Source organism: Alligator mississippiensis, chromosome 4 (assembly GCF_030867095.1).
Source record: "Alligator mississippiensis isolate rAllMis1 chromosome 4, rAllMis1, whole genome shotgun sequence".
NCBI lineage: Eukaryota > Metazoa > Chordata > Crocodylia > Alligatoridae > Alligator > Alligator mississippiensis.
In genome coordinates, this window is record NC_081827.1 from 78,797,882 (window position 1) to 78,821,045 (window position 23,164).

General features: G+C 41.6%; 1 protein-coding gene across 5 annotated transcripts in view; it reads right to left on the reverse strand.

The window, feature by feature from the left end:
• Positions 1-23,164, reverse strand: part of PPFIA2 (PTPRF interacting protein alpha 2) — a 706,597-nt gene that overhangs the window by 124,173 nt on the left and 559,260 nt on the right. For all 5 annotated transcript variants that reach the window (XM_059726131.1, XM_059726132.1, XM_019494145.2 and 2 more), the window contains one exon: positions 14,240-14,461. In XM_059726131.1, coding sequence (XP_059582114.1) covers positions 14,240-14,461 — 222 coding nt within the window. The remainder of the gene's footprint in view (positions 1-14,239; positions 14,462-23,164) is intronic.

A 23,164-nucleotide genomic window follows, 5' to 3' on the forward strand; every position in this document is an offset into this window, starting at 1 on the left:
ATTTTGCACCATTTCATGTTTACCTTCATGTCCTTGATTATTCTCTTTCAATACCTGTCCCAAAACCTTATGTAGTATTAAAATCAAACTAACAGCACTGTAGTTGCTTGTGTCACTTATTCCCTGCCCTCCCTTTTCTGAACATAGGCACTACCAGTTCTGATGCATTCTAATTAGAATGCGTCAGAGTCGACTTGATTAATCAAGTCTGCTGGATTCTAATTAAGATACTCCACCAGTCTCGGTATCACATGTATTCAGCATGCGAGAGCCACTCTGATTAAAACTCCTGAGAGCTGCTCTAATTAAAACGCACTCCCCGCAACACTGAAGCACATGAAAAGATGCCCTGCATGTGTTATTTTCAAGTCATAGGGCACATCTACACGAGACAAGTTAATGCTCATCAGCCTAATTTAATGCGCAGTGAAGGCACACCTCTACACATGCATGCCCTTACTGTGCATTAAAAATGGCAGTTAGGCTAATCATACCTAAATTTGATACCTGCAAATGCAAGTATCAAATTTAGGTGTGATTAGTTAAAGCACATTAATGCACATGTAGACATGACCCAGTACTAGCTTTAGTACTGGGTCTGCCTAGCCATTAGAGGGCCACCCTGAGCCCACCCCAGGACTCCTGGCTGGGAGCTTCTCCTGCCCCAGGGCTGGGCTGCTCTCTGGCAGCCCCTAGTTGCAGGCCATGTGAGCCCCTACCGGGACTCAGGCAGCCTCTGCCAGTCCTGTCCCACAGCTGGAATTCACGCTTGGCCACACGTGAGTGCTGCAAAGGACTGAAGCCTGCTGCACACCCTGCCCAGCCTTGAGATCTCCCAAGGGCTGCTGCCTGGCTCACTGGCAGCAAAGTCTGTACCTGGTCCCTGGTGCTGCTCACCCCCAGCACTGTCTCCTGTGTTTGCAGGTGCTGTGGCACATTTGCCTCTGCCATGTGGCTCCCAGTCCTTGGCTGTGTCCCACTCCTGAGCGTTCCTGAGCCCTGTCTAGGGTCAGTCACACAGGTACAGCTGTGTGGGGGCCCAGAAAGCCAGTGCAGGACATGATATCCTCGTCATCCTCTCCATTGAGGTCTTGCCCTGCCTGCATGCACTCACTTGTGCCATCCACATTGACTCCCAACTGGACCTGGGAGGAGATTGGTGACCTCATGGCCCTTTGGGGTGAAGTGGAGGTGCAGCGGCACTTTGTGCAGGGAGGGTGCTCGAACACCCACATGTATAGAACACTCCCAGATGGTTTGGCAGTGCCACATAAAGGTCAAAGCCTTGCAGGCACAGTGGGTGGCAATGACCAACCACAATTGTTGGTTTGGTTGTGCCCATCAAACCATGCTCCATGTGGCAGCTGACCCAGATTTTAGCACTCCAGGACCCAGGCTGCACCCCTGCACTGGTCACCAGCAGGGTCAACCTGACTGAGCCCCTGCACTGCCTTGAACCTTCCAATGAGCTGTCACTGGAGGAAGGACCCTTGGAGATGCAGTGCTCCACCCGACCCACCTCCCCAGCTCCTGTACCCAGCAGCAGCTCAGGGAGCCCTGGCCAGCAACTGCCTCAACAATGCTGCAACCCCAGACCCTACCATGAGGAGCAGCAGGGCATAGTTATTCGGGCACCCCTCAGCCTGCACAAACAGCTCATTGTATACTGCCCAGGGCACATGCGGCAGGGGCTTACTCAGAGCGCAGTGGTGACACAGGTAGGGGCTGGCTCCTGGGCAGCCAGAGGGAGAACTGCCTACTTCAGAGCAGCACCAGCTTCTGTCACCCAGGGACAAACCCACTGGCTGCCATGGTCACCACAGACCTTGTACCTACAGGGGAATGGCCTGAGCCTGGGGTGCTGGCTGCCTGCCTTCCAGGCTCTGCCCCCTAGGTGCTCCTATCCTACAGCCCCCCACTCTGGGGCAATAAAAGACTGAGAGACTCTTGTATATAGCTTGCACACTGGAAAGCAGGTTTTTTATTGTTGGAGGGTGGTGGAGTGGCTTTGTTTTTATGGGTGGGAGGGGGCTCTGTGTGCTGGGGACGTAGGGGCGAGGGGGCTCTGTTTGTTGAGTGGGGAGGGATGGGAGTTGTGAGGGAAATAACATTTTTTTGTTTCACCCATTTGCATGTCCTGAGAGTGGTGCTAGGGGTGGGCAGGGGGTAGGGAGTGTGTGGGCAGCAGGGCAGATGGGCTGGAGAGGGGAGTGCCAAAGGAGGGAGTTGGGCATGGCCTCCTGCACCCAATCACCTGGCCCCTGCTGGTAGGTGTGCGGCTGTCTTGGGGGGGGGGGGGGGGGAGGTGATGCTGCTGGGTCTCTCAGGGCCAGCAGGAGCATGGGGCACTGGTCGTCACTGGCAGAGGCCAGCCTGGAGCAGAGGGGTGCTGGGCATCACTTGTAAGGACAGGAGAAGGGGCTGGAGCAGCCCTGGTGGGGGGTGGGGAAGAGTGGGCAAAGAGGAAGCTGGCAAGTGCTGCCCCTGTTCTGGGCACACAGCTCCTGGGAAGGGAAGGGGTTGGCCAAGGATCAGAGTTTCCATGATGGCTGCCAAGAGCTGGTAGTTGGCTCTGGCTTCAACATGGATACCAAATGCTGGCAGCTAGTGGCTGCAGGCTGGAGATCCCCCAGGGCCACAGAGGCACATGGCAGGACTGGAGGGACTTGGGACTAACTTTAGTTCCAAGTCCCTGCACTTGTAGACACCTGCCAAAAATTGCTTAATGCACGTTAGCTTAATGAACATTACATTTAGTCATATTTGCGCATGTAGACACACCCACAAAGTACTATTTCCCAGTTGACAAATTCAGTGAAGATCTATTCTACGCAAGTTGCTATTTCATGTGCCAGTTATTTCAATATTTTGCATTGCAGATTATCTGGAGGCTCTAATTTCATCACAATATGTAATTTCTGTTTTGTTCCCATTTTAGATAAGATAAATTTCCTTGTGTATTCTAGAATTATTCTCTTATACCTTTTCATCCTCAGTGAAGATTGAAGTGGAGTATTAATTTAGTATTTCAACTGTACCAAGATTATCCTTGCTTTCTACCCTATCTTTTTTCCCTTAGCTTTGTTGTTTGCTTTAATTTTCCTGAAAAGTCCAGATTAACTAATCTCTTGTCATTCTCCCCTTATTTCAGTGCTATGTGACCTCTGACCATTTCCATCTGTTGTAGATTCTTTGCTTCCTCTTATTATACAGTATATCACCCTGATATGTCTTCAGTCCTTCCCTAATATTTTTTATCATCTTGCTTGGGAAGTGCAAGCTCCAGATAGCATTTACACTTTTGATGTAAAGCAGTTGCACAACTCTTCATCATTTAAATTCAGGAGCTCCAATATCCAGCTAATGTTCATAGGTTTTCAAAGCCTATCCTTTAGAAATCCAAAACTTTAGTTATAAATCTATTCTTGTTTTACCTGTGATTTGCATTGAACTAAATCAAATCATTATTGTTTAATCCAAGACTATTTTCCACAACCAGGTCTTTTATAAAGAGTGGAAAAATCAACTTTTCTTGGTTGTGGAAAGCAAGTTTTTAGTTTCATTGTCAAAATGATAAAACCAAGTTTACAGTTTCATTGTCTTTTTAGACATCTGCAATCTTCCTATATGTAGAGAAATTTAGCCATTTATCATCCAGAAATATCTGTGCTCCACCCTCAGTCATAACATTTGTTATCTAGTCTATATTTAGGTAGTCAAAATCTCCCACAAACACTTTGCATAAACAATTTCCACTATTACTATTTTGTCCTAGAATATTATAAGGATCTCTAATCCTTATCAAAATTTGAACCTGAGATATACAACAGTGCCCAAAACAACCCCTCTGATACAATTTTTTACTGTTCCTTAATGTGATTTTTCATTCAGATTCTGTTTAGTGTGTGTTATCACTTTGTAAAAACAATATAAAACAAAAACAAAACTTTTACTCCATTGATATATACTGCTATTCCACCACCTTTACTCTTATTTCTAGCTTTCTAAACAGTGTGAGCCCTTGAATACTTTCATTACAATCATGGCTACTATTCACTCAAGTATCTCTTATTCTTATAATGTCTGGTTTTCAGATCCCAAAATTGGAGTCCTCAGTTTTTTTGGGTATGGCCTGATTTGACATCACATTTGAGATAGGTACAGCCAATTTACTGGCTAGAATACTTGTCTGTCTTCTGTTTTCATAATTGTTACTGCTTTCTTTATTCTTTCTGTTTTCTTGTGTTCCTTTCTCCATTTATACATCTTCAATCAGTCAGTTCTCCACTGATTTTTAGATTTATTCCTGGAGGTTTTATTGGTTTTGCCCAATCATCTCCCCCATGTACCCAGTTAAACTCTTATCAGTTGTGCCAGGCTTGATCCCAGAAGTCTATTCCACCTTACTAAATTGGAGCCTGTCCCTTAATAAAACTTTCTATCTTGTGAATACTGGCAATGGTCAAACATCTCCAAGGAACCCTGACAGCATTAGCTTCAGAGATCTGTTGATCTTTGTAATCTTGTCCTGCCTTTACCCTTCATGTCTTGGGACAGGAAGAATCTCACTGGAAACCATGCAATCTTCTACTCTAAGCATCTTCCCTAGCCTCTTTCTATATCAGTGAGTATCCAACCACATTGTTTGTTCCATCATGAACAACAGATTTTTAAGCAATCCTAATGGGATCCTCTTCAATGTCATCAGGTCTATAACATGCGTCTGCTCCTAGTGGATAGTGCACCTTTTTGTTTTCTGGGTTTTCCCTCCTGAGTGAGTCTCTGGTTATGCAAACCTGGTGTTGGTACAATTATTTGCTCTCCTCTCTTTCACTCTTCCTTCCTTTACCTTGTCTTTTGTTTTCTCTTTTATCCTACTTGGTGTCTAGTCATTAATTATCTAGTCTCTTCTTCTGTTTGCTCTGGCTTTTTACTATGCCATCCCATCCTCCAGCCCTTTTTGTTTCTTCCAGTATCTTCATGAGACACGCAAAACTGTCAGTTTTTCAACCACAAGCTCATGATTAAGGGAGACTCCCACATCCATTTAGTCTGTAAAGCTAATATTTGGTACTGGAAATAGGTTGCTTGCTGCTGTCTCATATATGGGTGAACAATTACTGTGAGCTTTTAGGGACATGCACTATCATGGAGCTCTGACCTGGAAAGGCATCTAGATGCTATTGCAAGACAAACAAAATAATACATTACAGTATTCCTGAACAGATAATGTCAAGTTTGAATGGGGAAGGTTCTATAGGAGGGGCTCCCTTAAAGAATTTCTTAGGCATGGAAAATAATACTTTTGGGTGATACTTTCCACAAACAAGGAAATATGGGAGGGACATGAAGCCAGAGGACTGGGTAGCATATACCCAAAGACATAAAAAGGGAGCAGAGGGCATTTCTGAGCCTTAAGAATCCAGATGTCTACCTTAAGTCACAGGCATCAGTGTTTGCTGGCTTGCTTGTGTTTGAGAAAAGAGAGAGGTTTTCATTTGCAGTAATCCTCAAATGCTAGATTTAATCTGAGCATATATGAAGCTTGTTTTGAACATTTCACACAGCTCTAACTTGAACTGTAGCATCTGAGGAAACCACTTGTTCCCAGAACAAGAAAAAAAGTAAAATATACAGTAAAGCCAAGGTCTTGGAATAAGGAGAGAAAGGGGCTGAATGAACGAAGCAAGCAAGACTCTGCTAAGAACTGACAGGACATGAAATATCCCTTGTGTCCCATTAAATCAAAGGTACCTAACATATATAGAATAAATCCAATCAAATATGTTTAAATAAACAAATACATTTGACAAGTTCACTTTGAAAGCTATTCAGCAAGTAAAATAAAGCACAATTCAGCAGGAATGGGAATGACTGTAAATTAAAAATCTGTTAATTTGTTAGGTTGGTGTGGTACACAGTGGTGTAACTTAATTGCCAAGGAGCAGAAAAGTGTATTAGGAAAACATCTAGTTGGGTGGTATAAAGAGATGTAATTTCTGTGGGTTGTGCACAGGAGCACATGCGCATGCGAGTGTTTTCCCAGACTTCTCCAAAATCAAGAGGAGCCAACACCTCATATTCAGCTGCTGCCACATTCAAAGCAGAATCTTCTTTACTGAGCTATCTTCATCCCCAAACTGAGCAGAAAGGAGAGGAAACTAAAATCGAGTCTGACAACCTCAAACTCCAGTATCTTCTGGAGAGAAACTACAGGGATATTTTGTTTGTCAGGAATACCCTGGGGAGAAAAAGAAGCTTCTGAGGGCAATGTAGTGAGGGTAGAAGGCTTGCAGTGCTGCCAATCCCTGGGATTTTATTGTGATCCTTGTGGTAGGTGATGTTTTCCTTAAGTTCCAGCTACAGAAGATGTGTACGTACAGGAGAATATTGGCTTAAGAAAAAAAAAGTTTTCGCCCTTTTGGCTGCTAAGAATAGCATGACAATTTGTATCCTAAAGACTGAAAAAACTCAGGAAGGCAAATAAAAGGAAAATATTACTTAAGTATTATAGTATCTAATTTATCATGGCTTTTGGTAGAACAATTCAAGATTTCTGATGGCACTGTTTGTACTACTAGAAGAGAAACCCTACAGGGAGAAAGAAGGTACTGTTGAAAGAAATGTTTCTGCAGGTTCAGTTGAATGCTGCCTGTTAACAGTTGCATCCATGTTCATGCTAGTCTACTAAAGACACAACAGAGGCACTTAAATTACTGGGCCAAAGTACAGGCAAGCCTATCAAGAAAGTTTTCCTCTATCCTATGATGAGGGGTGCAAACATCAGAAAGAAATACCAAGGGTAGGAGAAGGGTTGTGTTGAAGGGGGAACCACTGGGAGAGAGAAATAATTCTGCATATTTTATTTTTTCTAAAATAATTCTGCCCTAAAGAGTTTATAATCTAAGTGTATGAAACAAAGGACATTATATGGATAGGTCACCAGACAGTAGAAACACTGAGAAAATATTAGGCAGCATGGAAAAGTAGAAAGCTAAAGGAGAGCTTTGAAAGAGGATAATGAGTTCTTATGGGTTCTCTTTCCAGGCACAGGGAGCAACATGGGAGTAAGCAATAAGAAGCTTGTGTGGCAGTCCAGATGGTGAGCAACAGAGGTAAGCATCAGGGATGGCATAGATCCAGAAGTCTACATTTCAGCAGTGACACAGGTGAATTGTAGCTAAGGAATAGAGCAATAAAAGAGAGGACACACACCAAAAGTCCAATATAAGAATGTACATGGAGCCAGTGGAAAGAGGCAAACAGAAAAGATGACATAGTAAAAGAATAGGAATGCAATTTTTCCTTCAGAGTTTTTATTATTATTATTATTATTTGACCAAAATTGTATTTGTTAAAGGTCAGTGAAATGTATGTTATAATAATAAAACATGAGCTAATGAGAGCCTAGACAAGAGCTTAGCTGTGTGAGTGGATAGGAAAGCCCATATCTTTGAAATGTTACGTGGAAATAATCTGCAAGAATTATATGTAACCAGGACGTTAGGACCTAAAAGACAGTCAAGTTGAAAATGACGCCAGCATGATGGGTGTGCAGGACAGGCAGGGTAGCAGTGTGGGCCATGGTGATCAAGAAATGAAGTGAAGGAAATCACTTTGGAAAAAATATCAGTAGTTCTGTTCGATATTGGTTTTTCAGTGATGGCTGTGTACCCACAGAAAGATGTCAGAGAACCTGGCTGAAGGTTCAGTTTGGACAGAAAGACAGAGGTCTGGAACAGATAGACAGATTTATGAGCCAACAACATAGAAATGTTTGTGGATAGATTACCTACAAGTAAGTTGTAGAGGGAAAAGAGAAAAAAATAGAAGGGACAAAGCCTGTGAAAGACGGAGAGATGATGACAAGAATCATCTGAAGGATGTGGTCAAGAAGCAATTAGAGATGTAATAGGAGAACTGTGGGAGGACATATTCAGAGAGAGAACAAGATTTCGAGAAAAGCATGATCAACTCTATTGAAGATAACTCACAGGATGAGAATGGAGAACTGGTTCCAAAATTGGCTAGGTGGAGGCCATTAGAATCTCTGGCAAGAGTGGTTTAATACAATACATTATTACTTATATCATAACCCAAAAGATAATCTCTAGAATAATTATATGAGTAGACCCTACAGTAAAACATCATAAAGGTGCAAATTAGGCAGTCAAAAAAACTCAGGAAAATGCCCAAATTAGGTAACCTGTTTAACCTCCATTTACCTTTCTGGCACATAAACATTATGTTACAGTCTTAATGACACAATTATGTACTACATTTTTCCTCCCACCAGACCCCTAGCTCATTAAATACACAAAATGGATAGTGCTCACTTAATGAGAAGCTATTTAGTATTTTGTTTTATTCTCATCATTCAGTGGGTCCCCAGGTCTTGTTTACAGTTAAGATCTGTACTGAATACAGAATTATTAATTTATTTCTGGGTTTTTCTCTGGTGCTATCATTGTAGTAACCAAGTGCTTCAGAAATTTAAAATTAATTTATCTTCAGGATGCTCCTATGAAATGAAGCAGTGTTATTATTCCTTCTCTACACAAGGAGAACTGATATACAGATAGCAAAGACAAAATTGTCAAAAAGTATACACAAATTGCAGTGCCTGGGATGTCACTGTACTTAGCTTTCATATAGCAATTTATACATTGAAAACACAAATTTAACTTGCCTGAATCTGTGCATGCTCAGCACTTCTGAAAATCTGGCCCCTAAGGTCTTATTCAGAAAGTGAAGGAGAAACTGTTATTGACCAAAATTGAAAAAAATGGGCTAAATGACTTGCTCAGCATTGCATAGAATTTGCTGATAGACTCAGGAATACAGCCTACTTTGCCAGGAAGTATTCACCTGCCTTAAACATGATGCAATTTCCCCCCCACTTCAAGTCCCTGCCTTTTTGCTGCACTCCTGCCTAAAACTTTAATTCTGGAAGGGCTGGATATTATTGAGGAAAACTGACACCCAGATTTTAAAAACAGTATCCATGTTTACAATTAAGGCTGTATCCACATGGCCAATTCTAAAGCCAGCCATCTATTTATACCAGCGATTCTCAGCCAGGGTGCGATGGCCTGGATCCAGTGACAGTTAGGCCTGGACCTAGAAGCTCTGCTGAACTTCTGGGTAAGGGCTTGACTCTGCCCATGATCATCCTCCCCAGCCTCTTTTTGCAGTGTGTTTGGAAGTGACCAGATTTTGAGCAAAGGAAGGCAGACAGTACTAATTCTCTGTTTCTGTCTACGGAGGTAAAGGATTGTAGATGATTCCTAAATGCTCTTTTCCCCTTCTTGTAAAAATAGAATATAGATTAGGGTCATGCACTGAAATATATGGAGTATGTTCTTCTAAAAGGGTCAGATGAAGAAATCACAGGCATAGCCTACAATAGACTTGACAGTTTTATTAAGCAACTTTTTGATTCTAAGTATATGAGAGAAGACTGTCTCTTTCTCAACTCCCCTTCATTCATTTGCAACATGCAGTCCACTGTCCAACAATTTCTAACTTCTGCTCCCTTCCTGTCCTATTTAAACCATATACATTTTAGAAACATTAATTCTTCAGCACAAAAAAGTGCTACTCCTTATTATCTGGCCCCTTCTGCTGCCAAGTACTGTATTGTTGTGCACACATCTCTGCTCTAAGCCCCCTCCAACTTCCCTGACGCCTCACCATGTCACCTATCTCAATTCTCAACTAATGCCCACCATCATTTATCTCCCGCTCCTTGCCACAGCCCCTAATACCTTTTCTCCTACCCACACACCTGTCCTTGAGCCTTCATTACTTCATCAGATTCATAATTGTAATTTATACTTTTTCCAAAAATACTATGAGTTTTTATGCAGTGTCTGTAGAACTTGGTACTCCCCCAAAACGAGAAACAAAATATATCACTTTGAGACAGGTGAAATGCTGTAACATTCAACTCTATTCTTGCCAAGAGTCAGATCCATTGGGTGTATGGCAGGTTCACTGGCCACTGCACACTGCATTAGAACCACCCTGATCACATGACAGCAGGCAAGGTAAAAAGCACTGTGGTAACTCAGTCAACATAACCCCAGGGTGACCCATTTAGCTGGAGAGTTAGGTGTGCAGCTATCTTGGGAGCCCAACTCTTTCAGGAATGCTTTTTCAATACTGGCTCTACACAGAAGTGGGTGCTATGCACTAATTAGGACAGTGAGTGCCAATCATTTTGGCAGCCATGCCACAAAGTAGTTCTGCACATCCCTGAATGCTGCTGCAATCCTCCTTCTCCTACCCAATCAGTTTCTCTGCTGTCTGCTCCCTGCCCTGTGCTCCCTGCCTAACCTGTTGCTCTGATTTCTGCTCCCTGCCCCATCTGTGGGGTTGGTTACACATTACAGTTCACACATGCTAAATGTCATGTCATGTCTCTGGAAGTTATGAAATGAATGTTATATCTCTGACCTGCACAGGTCTGATTTGCTGAGTGAGGGCTGGGGAGCAGGGCAGGTGTGGCTAGAGCCGGATGCCTGGATTCTAGCCGTGCTTTCAGAGGGGTGTGGGGTCTAGCTCTGGGAAGCTGGTGGGGAGGGGCATGCCAGGGGAGAACTGAAGGGGGCACAGGGCTACTATGATGAAGAATAGCTGAAAAACTCTCTCTCTCTCTCTGACTATTGTTAGCTGCAAGAGAATGGCCATAAAAAAGCAGGCAGCTAGCAGCATGGCCACCCCATACCTCCATGATCCGGCTTCCCCTACCAGCACAGAGCCACAGCTGCTGACAGGAGGTTAGTACAGCAGAAGCATGAAGCTTGCTTCTCTACCTCCCAGTGGCTCCATTTTCCTGCCGCACCAATCCCCTCCTGGTGGCTCCACACTTCAGCTTCCCCTGTGAGTAGAGTGTCGGAGCTGTCAGGAGGTGGGTTGATGCAACGAGGACATGAAACATGCATCTTTGCCTGCCAGTGACTCCACACACCTGCTGTGCCATCCCCCCCTCCCAGCGGCTGCACCTCCACACTCGCGGGGGAAGCTGGAGTTATATGGGGCATGGAGTCACCAGGAGGGATGTTAGAGCATGAAGCATGTTTCTCCCCCTCCTGGAAGCTCCATGCTTCCACCATACTGCCATGGTTGAATTCAGCTTTCCCACGAACATGGAGCTATGGATGCCAGGAGGGTGGCTAGTATGGCAGGAACATGGAGGACTGGGGCAGCCATGCCACCCCATCTGTCTGCTCAGCTTGGAGCTGCTGTACTGTACAGGGGCCCAGCTGTGGCAGCATCAGCAGTGGTAGGGTCCTGCCTGCCCCTGGGCAGTAGTATTTGAGAGGGTAGCTAAATCTTCCATGGAACAGGTGTTGGGGGGAGGGGTTAGAGGCAATGTATCCTGGGATGTTGGAGGACCTCAAATTGTTCATTTTATTCCCATGAAGCAGCACTGCATGTGCTGCATAACATGAGCCAGAGATACTCCTCATCCAAAGTGGCATAACTTTGCAGTGATCTGAACATGCTTGGAATATGTTTTCCTGCTTGAATGTGCAGATACTCACATTTTAAGTGCATTTAACATGTCAAGGGCAATGAGTAACAAGGCGCTGTCACCATGATACCTGTCTCCTCCCTTATCTGCCACATACCACACAGAGACTGCCCATGTCACTTGTGGCATTTGTACCACAGATTGGTCACCCATATATTGATCAGAGCTCTGGCTTAATTCCCCAGTGTGCTCAAAAAACATTAGTAGGATTCAGCAGACATGCTTTTTTTGGGTAAATGTGATATCTTTTATTAGACCAACTAAATAGTCAGAAAAATTGTTCTTTGCAAGCTAAGTGGGTGCAAACACCCTTCTTCAGGCAGAGGGAGAGGAGAGTCCATCAGCTTTCAATAAGATCCCTCTTATCCCCTTCAGGGAGGTATGCCTCTGGAACCCCTTACTTAGCTATCGTCAGATATGGAATATTAATTAACTTGCACATCTATGCAGCGCATCAGACTTCAGGGCAATCTGAGTACACATCTGGATTTCAGAACATTTGGAAGGGCCAACCTTTAATTGGAAATGGGTTCTCAATTGTATCCATATCAGATGTTGTGGCTATGCTGAAGCTGTATCTTGCAAAACCCAAGGGAGCTAATTAAGTATACAGAACCTTTTAAGTCACATTTCTGGAAAAGTGACTTATTTAAGGTTGCACAGTGAGTCACTGGTAGAGTGAATAACCAAACTGAGATGTCTTAGCTCATGATTACCTGCTCTAATTCCCAGTTGGCACCATTTTCTTGCCCTGATAGCTTAAGAAATTAGATAACAGTAAAGGGAAATAACTAGGGAGAGTAAGGAAAGTAAGTGAGGATCTACTCTTAAGCTACTGAGTTGTTCTTGTACACTGGGTTACTGTTCAGGGTGCATTATTTCTTTCAGAGATTGAATTACTATTTGCATTACTGATTTGCATTATTTGGTTTGATCATTGTTTAAAAATGCTTCAGATGGTGAACTTTTAAAAAACATTTTAATTCTACTGATCCAGCTCCGTGCCTCAGGCCATGATGTTACACTTTTCCTACGAAATTGTATGCATTATGAATAGCAATCTGAGTTTGCTTATATTTATTGTATATTATCCAAATATGTTAATTTTCTTCATCTAGCCTGATGTTTTCACGGAGCAGGTAAGGTAAACATCAATATTTTCTGTATTTAAAAAAAAATGTAATAGTTTATCCACTGCAGGTTTAGAACACGTTACACAGAGGAAGTTGTATTCATTCTGGCATAAATTTTTGGCCAGTACCGGAACAATATACAGGTGTGTCCTTTTTTTATTCACAAAACTCCCATATTTGCAAGAACTAATGGTCGTCTCTGCATTTACATTCTGGCTGGCTGATGAATACAGGATTTTGTAACCTCACATGGATATGCCTCCACACTTTGCAGGCCCCATTAGTAGAGGACAGATTAAAATTGGGCTCCTAATTCCTGCTAACTTCATTCTATACCACCTACTGGGAAAATGAAATGCAGTATGCAGCTCCATCAGTAAAGCATTATGCAGTTTCATAAGTAGAGAATATGATAAAATTTATAAAATTACAGCTACTTTCTGGATGTACTCATAGAGTATGATGTTAATCACAAATTTTCTAGGTAGACTGACAATCTACCTAAAGCTTCAACTACTGACATGTCATACTGTCCAAATCTGTATGAAAGCAAATCAGATTGTCAACAGAGAACTTGGGACCAAGTGGACAAGTTCTATACTTTGTATATTTTACTTAGTTCTTACTCAGCCAAAATTCCCTCTTGACACAAAGGATTTAAGACTGAATAGGAGCTGGGTAAAAATGAATGAATAGTTCAGGATTTGGCCCAAATATATGCAATTCAATCAAAAGGATAAGTCAACAGCAAGTCAGCAGCTTCTTTATTACTCAGAAATGACAGATATGTTTTAACATGGTACTTCAAAGTTTCTCTTTAGTTGTTTCAAAATGAAATGGCAACCCACAGGTGTGATACATCCCAGTATTGCAAGTTAGCTCTTCGGCATCTTGCACCATAAAGATGGCAGAGTACCTAAACACTGTGCATAAATCTCCAAGTATGATTCTTGGAAAAAACAGCTCTACAGGAAATACTATATTTATTGTGAAAAATAATTAAGTTATATATGTAATGTGTTTCAGTTCAACCAGTAAAGGTTGTAGCAGCCAGATGCACATATACAAAATGCGTCCCGAACTTGTGCATGTGGATTCTTGCTTTCATGTATCTGATTCAGTATGGATACCTGTAACATGGAGAGCTGCTCTCATAAATTAATAATACTATGCTACAATTTAGTACAAAATTCAAAGGCAGAATTATTTATTAAGAAAGAGGCTGAAAGTTAATGTGTTAGGTGGCAGTATGGTTCAACAGTTCATTATTTATAGCTCCAGCTAGCCAAAGGAAGGTGTCCACGTAGAAACAACTAACCCTTTCCTCATTTCACTCCCTTAACTGTCAGGAGTTTATTTACAAAAATCAAGCATATTTAAACCAAAAAACTCTATTTATAGTTTTTGTCTATTGTTAGGTAGATGAACTAGTCACATCAAGTGAACTTTTTGGAATTAAATTTATGAACCAAATTCAATGGAAATTGAATAGGAACTAATTCTTATAAAATATCACGGCTATAATTGTTAAGAAGTGTGAGGTTATAGACTGTAGAGGACATCTTACCTCTCTGATGTCCCTCTGATATTTACTGTTCATTTCTTCTGTTTTAATAAGCTCCTTCCTGGCAGTCTCAGCTTCCTGCTCTACCTCTCCAACTCGGGAAGACAGTGCAGCCAAACGCTCTTTCATTTGTGCCATTTCATAGTTTTGCTTTTCAAGCAGTTCCTGTAGTTCCACCATTTGACTGGCTTCATCGTTTGAATCTATGGAGCCATTTGATAGGCGCTGTCAGGAGAGAAATAACGGTATTTTCCATTAATAGCTCAGAATATGTCTAGAGTATTTTTTAAGCAAGTATGGAGTAGCAATTAAATGACAAAATATTACAAGTATTTTCCAGTAAAAGATAAAATGAAAAGCAGCTATTCTAATAAACAACAGAATGCACCCAATATTCTAATCAATAAAAGAATCTGTCCATAAAAGACAGATGAAGGAAATTCCAGTTATAAAACCTAACGCTAAAAACAGAAACAGATATTCATATTTAAAGCAAATACTTAATCCCCCAAACAAAAACAAAATGTCATTAGTTTAGTCTTATGACTCCAGTGCAAATCCTATAAACAGTTCCTGAAAGTCAAGACCAATCTCCACCAATTATACCAATCTTTATTCACGTCTCAACTAAAGTAAGAATACCATCCAAACACACTCAACTCCCATTCATAGTCATTCACAACGTACATACCCAGTTACTCTGAATCAAAGGCAAACCCTCAAAAATCAGTAAGACCCAGTCTCTACACAAAGCAGGTCCACACTAAGAACTTTCACCGTTACAGAAATGATGTGGGAGGACAATTTTTACAGTGCCTTTATACTGGCAAAATCGTTATTGTAAATGCAGTTACAACAGCAGAAGAGTGTCTCTAGTTTATTTTGTTTGGAGAACCAGTATAAGCTATCTTAGCATAAAATACTGCTTTGTTTGTATAAGATCTAGCTACACCAAAAAGGCTTGGTGGTATAAGTAAAGATCTATTTGTATATAGTGAGATAGGCAATCTTTTCTAGTATAAACTAAGCCATAGCGAAGTTTTGTGTTTGTTCTTTTATCAGTTTAACTACCTTGGTTGGCATGTGTTCTGATTTTACCTTAGTAGTTAGATGGAGGCATTTACAATTATGTAAAAATAATAATTTTTACTAGTACACTTAATGCTTACTAGTGGTCACACCTGAATTTATGGTTATTGTAGCAGGACACTAAAGGTGCCTGCTACTGAGAGCGCGCGGAAGATTCCTCGGGTGCTGGTTCCCAAGGCAACGGGAGCCAGCAAACGACCCACACCTGCCAGCGGTCAGCTGGCTATAAGAGGCAAGACCTGGCTCGTATGAGGAGGAGGGGAGCTGAGACCAGAGGTAGTTGCTGACAGGCATCTAAGATAGTAGGAGTTCCCTATCAACAGGGAAGGATGAGGAAACTCCTGGCCAGAAGAGAGAGAACCTGAATGCCAGAGCAGCATTGGTCACCGTGGTAGGAGAGAAAACCTGGTAGGCCTGAGCCTAGTTATAGCTGGAGGCTTATGTTTGTGTTGTAGCCCAGGGGCTTGTGTTTATGTTGTTGTTTGTGTTTGCAGTTTGTTTAACACTGGTGGTTTGGGTGAGGCTATAAGGGGATGGAGGAGGCCTCATAAGGGACTCACGATAGAGTGAGGACCCCAGCCCCAGTGAGGGCACGGAGTTCGGGGGTGCAGACCCCAGCTCCACAGAAGAGCCCGGTGAGAGGGGCAGCCTTGCAGAGGGAAGGGCCCTGGTGAGAGGGGTGGCGTATAGAGAAGGCCCGCAAGGCCTAGACATGCCGGACACCCGGAGCAGGAGAACTGTGGCCAAGTGGAGGAGAGGTAGCCTCCCTACAAAAGAAACATATCATCCAAGTCGTGGCGGGCAAGAATAGGAGGGTGCAAATCTGAAGCTTGGCACAGTATAGGAGGTGGCAAGGGCTAGCACGGCGACCCTGCCGTCCCTCCTGTTACAGGTATAAATGACAATACAAGTGTTCTTCACTCCAAAAACCAAAGTAATAAAATTAAAGCAGTACAATGTTTAGGTACAGACCAAGCTTACATCCAAATAAAAGTTTAAACACCTTTATACTAGTATAATTGCATCCTATTTAGGGCATTATAGTTATTCCAAACTAACTGTTGAAAACACCACCTGTTTGTATAATATTCAATATTACTAATTCTGCTTGGAAAAATTTTACCTGGGTCTTCTCCCCCCACTCTTTTTTTTTTTCTGACTCCCTACCCTTTGCGTGGCCAGCCAGAGCACATGGCTAAGATTCATTAGAATGCACCTGAAATCCTTTGGTGAATTCGTAACAGCCTGCAAACATGCAAGTTATTTGGACCACTGGCCTTTTGGAAATGCTCATAACACACAAAACCAAATCAGACTCAATTTATATGGAAGGAAAACCACGTGCTGGTTGCTGAGTTTCACCACAAAGGGAAGTAGGGGGAGACAAAGAGATTGTGGAAAGCTGGGAGCTGATGACAGGTTGCAAGAATACAGTGCTACAGCTGCCACCTTATACTGCCCAGTCCTTTCAGAGTGGAGCTCTCTTGATCCATAAGAGTATTTGCCCACCACTGAAAAGCCAGGAGTACATCACTGCATGCAAGGTGCATGCCTGCGTGGATGGAACTGTTCTTTCTCCTGTTAATACATCTGTGTTATCATCATCAGTATACACCCTATATAAGAGTGTACTTACCAATTCAAAGAATGTCACTTTATTAATGGACTTTAATTACATCCTTTCCTAACTCAGCTATAAAATGAACCCAGACTATATAGTTGTTCCATCTCACCTGCATTTCTCAGATCACTGAATAAGATTATTTTACACTAGAGATTCATTAGGTTGAAAAGCTCAGCTCCAAAATTACTTTCTGTATACTAGCTAATTATCTTATGCTGAAACTAAGTGTTAATTACCAAAACATAATTGATCTACTTTTGTGATACTACAGTATTACAATAATAGTGCACCTTGAAAATATTATTTCCATTTAATTTTGTCCATCAGAATATTGCACATGCTACAAATACATAGGATAATAAAATACTGCTCAGCCACCATAAAATATATCATACCATACTTTGTTCCAACTCATGAATTTTATGCAAATCTTTTTTGCTCATGATTACTGTAATGCTACTTTTGTGGCTTTAGTTTCATACAGCAATTTTGGCAATTATGACAGATGGTATAAGCCATAAACAGATGGACAAACTTTAGGATGTTTACCTTGCCTTCTCATTCCTTACATGGTACAGTATGAATAGAAGCTAAATTATAATTAAGATCAAATCTCAAATATGAAAAATTAACATGATCCACTCATTTGTCATATATGACCTAAATATTATCATTTCATAAACAATAATTTTTATTTTCTAAAATATGCTCATTTATCATTTTATCAAAAATAAAAATAAAATATTACCATCTTTATTCCTTAAGTGGTTACAATAATTGAAAAAAACACTCGTACAACTAAGTGAAGGATCTGAACACTTTTTAATAGATGGCTTAGGACTACATCCTATTTCTCTTTACATGTCTAGATGGTGTGTAAGCAACCGTATAACTACAGCTAATATTGACAATTACACATAATCTCAGATTTTATTTCACTGTGCAACAATGAGTTGGCTCTGATGGATACACAAAACTAGAAAAAAAATCTCTGTTGGGACCAGGGGTCTGGTCTACAATCTAGTGCCCTTTCCTTTCCATGGTATTATCCATCTCAGTGGATGGATACTCTTTGACTTGCTTTCTTTTCCCTGGTTCAACATATCTCCCTCTCTTGGCTGCTTAGTGGGTTAGCTTAAAAAGGAAGACTGGAGAATGGTTTGCATAATACCTAACTTGTGGCCTGGTGGTTAGGACACAGCTGGGAAGCAGGAAATGCACGTAAGTTTTTCCCTCCCTAGGCCAGTGGCTGAACAAATAGGCTGCTGGGCTACAACATAGGGCTGCCTCCTCCTCCTCATGTCCAACACCTACTAGCTATGGGGTTTTGCCCACTTACAATACCTAGCTTACATGCATACCTGGACAAGTGTACATAGCCACAGACTTGCCCTGTCACAGTGTAGCCCTACTGAGCATGCTCAATGAATAAACATACACATAGAACAGACTGTATGCTATGTGTAAGTGCTAGAAACGTCAAGTTCTGTAGCTGGGCATGTACTATTTAGACAAGTAAAGTGAAATACAATTATGACCTTAATCCTTAGTCTAAATTTTCAAAGGAAGTGGATAAAAACTTTTTCACAATCCTTCAAAAGTAGATATGCATTATCTATGAAGAAATTTTTTTACGTGAACATAATTTATTTATAATAAAATATTTATGGGAATTTTGCTTTAATTTAATGAGTCATTCATTTTGCATTTGTCATACTGAGCAACTGACCACCTGTATTAGATACAGAGCTGGATGAAACGTGGAATTTTCAATTTGCCAGAAACTTCAACATTAAATTTTTTTTTCACTGTAATTCAGAATGAAAGTAGACATTTTTAAAAATCCCAATGGATTGGAAGTATGAAATATTTTTGAATTTCAGGAGTTTTCATTTTAGAAGTCTAAAATTTTAATTCAGAACTTTGTTTCACAATTTTAGTTCTTTTTTTTTTGTTGTTGTTGCAGGGATTTCATAACACCTTTTCAGTAGAACACTTTTTCACCTGAAATCAGTCCTCAAAAATTAGGGTGTATGTCTTGAAGTGGGGTGGCTAATTTTTTGCACTGGAAAGAAGTAATGGAAGCACAGATGGCATCTGTACTGGTTCCCGTGTTTCTGTTACTGACAACTATAGAGGAGGAATTAATTGTTTAGGGTCAGAGCTACGGTGTTGACCCTTTCATGGCTGCTGCTGAACTGGCAGTAGCTTTTGGCTGAGCAATTCAGCAGCAGCCGTGACTGCTGTAAAGGGTTAACACTGCAGTGGTTCATTTTATTTTATTTTATTTTTAAACTGATACCCAAAGGACTGAGCCATGACCCTGGAAATATCCGTTTTTGTTTCATTCTGCTGGCCCCAAAAGAAGGTGCGTATCTTATTTGGGGGTATGTGAAAAAATATAGTAATATGAACTAAATGGCAATATGTATTAAATAATACAATATTCATTACAACAGGAACTGTAATCCACAGTTTTTTACTTCCCAGGATAATACCCTAACTGCCGTACCATGGAGTCAGATTCTCATTCTCTCTCTACCCAATCACCTATTTTCACCGCAGCTTTGAGGCAGCCCAATCAGCTGTTGCCATCCCAACAACAGGTGGTCATAGTATCATAGTAGCTAGGGTCAGGAGGGACCTGAACAGATCATCTAGCCTGACCCCCTGCCACAGGCAGGAATGAATGCTGGGTTCACAAGACCCCAGACAGGTAATCATCCAACCTCCTCTTGAATATGCCCAAGGTAGGGGCGAGGACCACTTCCCTGGGAAACTGGTTCCAGATTTTGGCCACCCTAACTGTAAAATATTGTCTTTTGATCTCCAGCCTAAACCTATTCTCCATCAGCTTATGACCATTGTTCCTCGTCACCCCAGGTGGTGCTGGGGAGAAAAGAGCTCTGCCTATTTGCTCTTGATCTCCCCTGATGAGCTTGTAGGCAGCCACCAGGTCCTCCCTCAGCCTCCTCTTGCTGAGGCTGAACAGGTTCGGGTTTCAGTCTCTCCTCATAGGTCCTGTCCTGCTGCCCTCTCACCAAACGGGTGGTCCTCCTCTGAACCCTCTCCAGGCTGGCCACATCCCTTTTGAAGTGCGGTGCCCAGTACTGGACACAGTACTTCAACTGCGGCCCTGACCAAAGTCGCATAGAGGGGGAGTATCACCTTTCTGGACCGGCTTGAGATGCACCTTTGGATGCGTGACAAGGTATGGCTGGCCTTGCTGGCTGCAGTCTGGCATTGGTGGCTCATGTTCATCTTGGAGTCAGTAATGATTCCAAGATCCCTTTCCGCCTCTGTGCTTTCAAGAAGGGAACTCCCCAGCCTGTACGTATGCTGTAGATTCCTTCTCCCAAGGTGCAACACCCTGCATTTGTCTACGTTGAACCCCATCCTATTCTCGTCTGCCCACTTTTGTAGTCTGTTGAAATCTAGTTGCAGCCTCTCTCTCCCTTTAAGTGTGTCCACCTTGCCCCACTGGTCAGACTGTGGCAGCAGCAACAGTCCATTGGGCAGTCACTGGAGCTTTGAGACAGCAACAGTCGATCAAGCAAGCCTGTCAGTGAGCCTGAAAAACTCACTTACTGGCTCCTCTGAGGGCAGAAAGGAGAAAAAGAGTAGTCCCCTACCACCCCCTGGCTAGAGAGCACACCTTTGAAGTGCTTTAGCCAAGGGGCCCATGTGTATACCCCATAGAGCTCTATTGTTTTTCTCATAATGTTGCTAGAGATACTCAAGTTGCTTTTATGACATTTTGCAAGACCCTAAATATTAATTACATATTTTGTTCCAAATACGTATAGACCCATAGTATATTGGCTTTAAAAAATTCATTTTGAGTAAAAAAATTGGAAAAATTCATAAACCGTGGTATGACAGGACCTCACACAGTTTCAGGCTATTTTCATTATTTTCCCTAAATAGTACACAATAGTACTATTGGGCTGTGATAAAGGAACATTTCGATTTCTAAGTACCAGTATGTTTCAAGCCATCTGTCATTCATGACAGACCTAGAACACACTGTCACACAATGGCTGCATCGAAAGCTCACTGAAGTGAGTGGAAGATTTCTATGCGGAAGCGATAATGGGCGAGTCATATAGCTAAATCTTTTCACTCTAATAACACTTGGGTTTCATCTAATGACCCAAGTGTGAAGATCCAAGGGTCATTGTAGAGCTGAAGGGAAACACATATCAAATAATTGATGTTGGTAGAGATAAAGAGAAAGAAATCTGAAATCCAAAAATACCAGACTGATGCTGAGGTCTGAAAGTATATGGAAACTGAGGTTAAGAGAGGACAGGATATGGTAACAGGTCTGAGGCAGACAGAAGGAACAAAGAAGATAATCCCAACATACAGTGGCCTGGAGATAGTGAGAAAAATGGAAAGAGCAAAGCTAAGAGAGATTCTAAAGATTCTTGCATATATTTTCTACCTGTATGATGTAGGCAGCAAATTTATGTGTAAATGTGCCTGAGTAGTTGCTGTGCAGTAAGGCACATGTAGACGCCTTGCTGCGCAGTAACCCTGTTTGTGTGAACTAATTTGGGATTCACTTTAGTCCCAAGCCAGTCCACACACAGCGTTACTGCACTGTAACACCTGCATCTGTAGACATCTGAATAAAAGCTGGTTACTGCGCAGTAACTTACTGTGCAGTAAATGCACGTGTAGACACATCCACTGAGAACCACAGCACACGGGCTGTAAGACTTCCAGTGCTGAAACAGCAGAATAACTCTGGAAGCTTCCCTGGGTAGAGTAAAAATTTACAGATCAAAAGCAGGAAGGAGGGGATGAACAAATATCATAGTGAGCATAGCCTTTTTTTCCACTTTTATTCAGCATCATCTCTGATGTCCTCTGTTCAGAAGAGAAACCTTTGCACTGAAAATTGCAAGGGAAAGTGTGATTGTTAATAAAGTTAAGGTGAAAGTGAGGGTAGGGCTTCAGTTCCTGTTACTACCACATAGATTTTGTGTAATCTAAGACAAACAGTTCTTGCTTCTGTTCCTCCAGAATAATGATATGACCCCCCTTCTTCGTGGAGATACGTTTATGCACTAATAACTTGTAAAAACAAACACAAAAACTTTTAGAGACCTTAGATGGAAAATAATTTTTTAAACACCTATTTATATTAACTGCATATTATATAAAATTATACTGGCAAAGAAGCAGCGACTAGGCAATAATACCACAGAAAGTTCAGCAATAATACCACAGAAAGTGAATTTAACGTTGCTACATCAGAAAAGCAAAGTCATGGCAGAAACTGAGAAATTGAAATCACAGTCAATAGAAAGACAGTGTCTTCTCCTGAAAAAGATTTTATAGCTGTCCAAATATAGCAGTAGTAGTCAGGATGAGAAAGAGAATAGAGATGAAAGAATCATCAAGCAAAGCTGATGGCAGTGATGGTATTAGCTAAAACGGAGGAGCAGCACCATTTGGAAAATCAAAGTTCAAAAATACCCTGTAGGGAGCAAGTGCCACAGAGGGCAACAGAGATTAAAAAAGAAGAAAGGTCCAGAAAAAAAAAAATCTTTAAATTATGGTGTGTGGGAGGAGAAGGGAAATCTATGTTCATGTTCCCTATTGCTGAACAGCATGAAAAGGAATCCAACATCATTAGTGTGGGATTTTTTTCCTCCCTAAATAAAAGGGCACAACAGCAATGCAATCTGCTGTTTGTATAGACAAAGTTTCAGTAGTGAGGAGGAGAATAAATACATGGAAACATATTACTAAACATTCTATAGGGCTTTCCCTTTTTCCCATAAAACACTGTAAGAGAAATACCTAACAACTAATCTAACAGTAAGGAAGGAACAGAGATATAAACAAGACCAGGTGCAGATACAGGACAAGACCAGCATCAAATGTCCTAGCTTCCGTTAATATATTCTACTTCCAGATTTAGCTTAAAAAATGTTTTAACAGGATATCACACAGGCCATGGCAATGTGCTGATTGGGCCACATGCAATCAGTGGGCTGAGATCTACTAGTTTAATCCTACAGAAGTGTTGAAGAAAAAGATTTGTTACAGGGGGAAAATGCTGGTAGTTGATTGCAACAGCACTAGCTTACAAAATTAAATGTAAAAATGTTCAGAATATTGATGTATATTACACTGCCCTTACTTTGTTTGTACCATGAACAGATGTATTTTATTCATTGACAAATGCTGCATAAAATCTA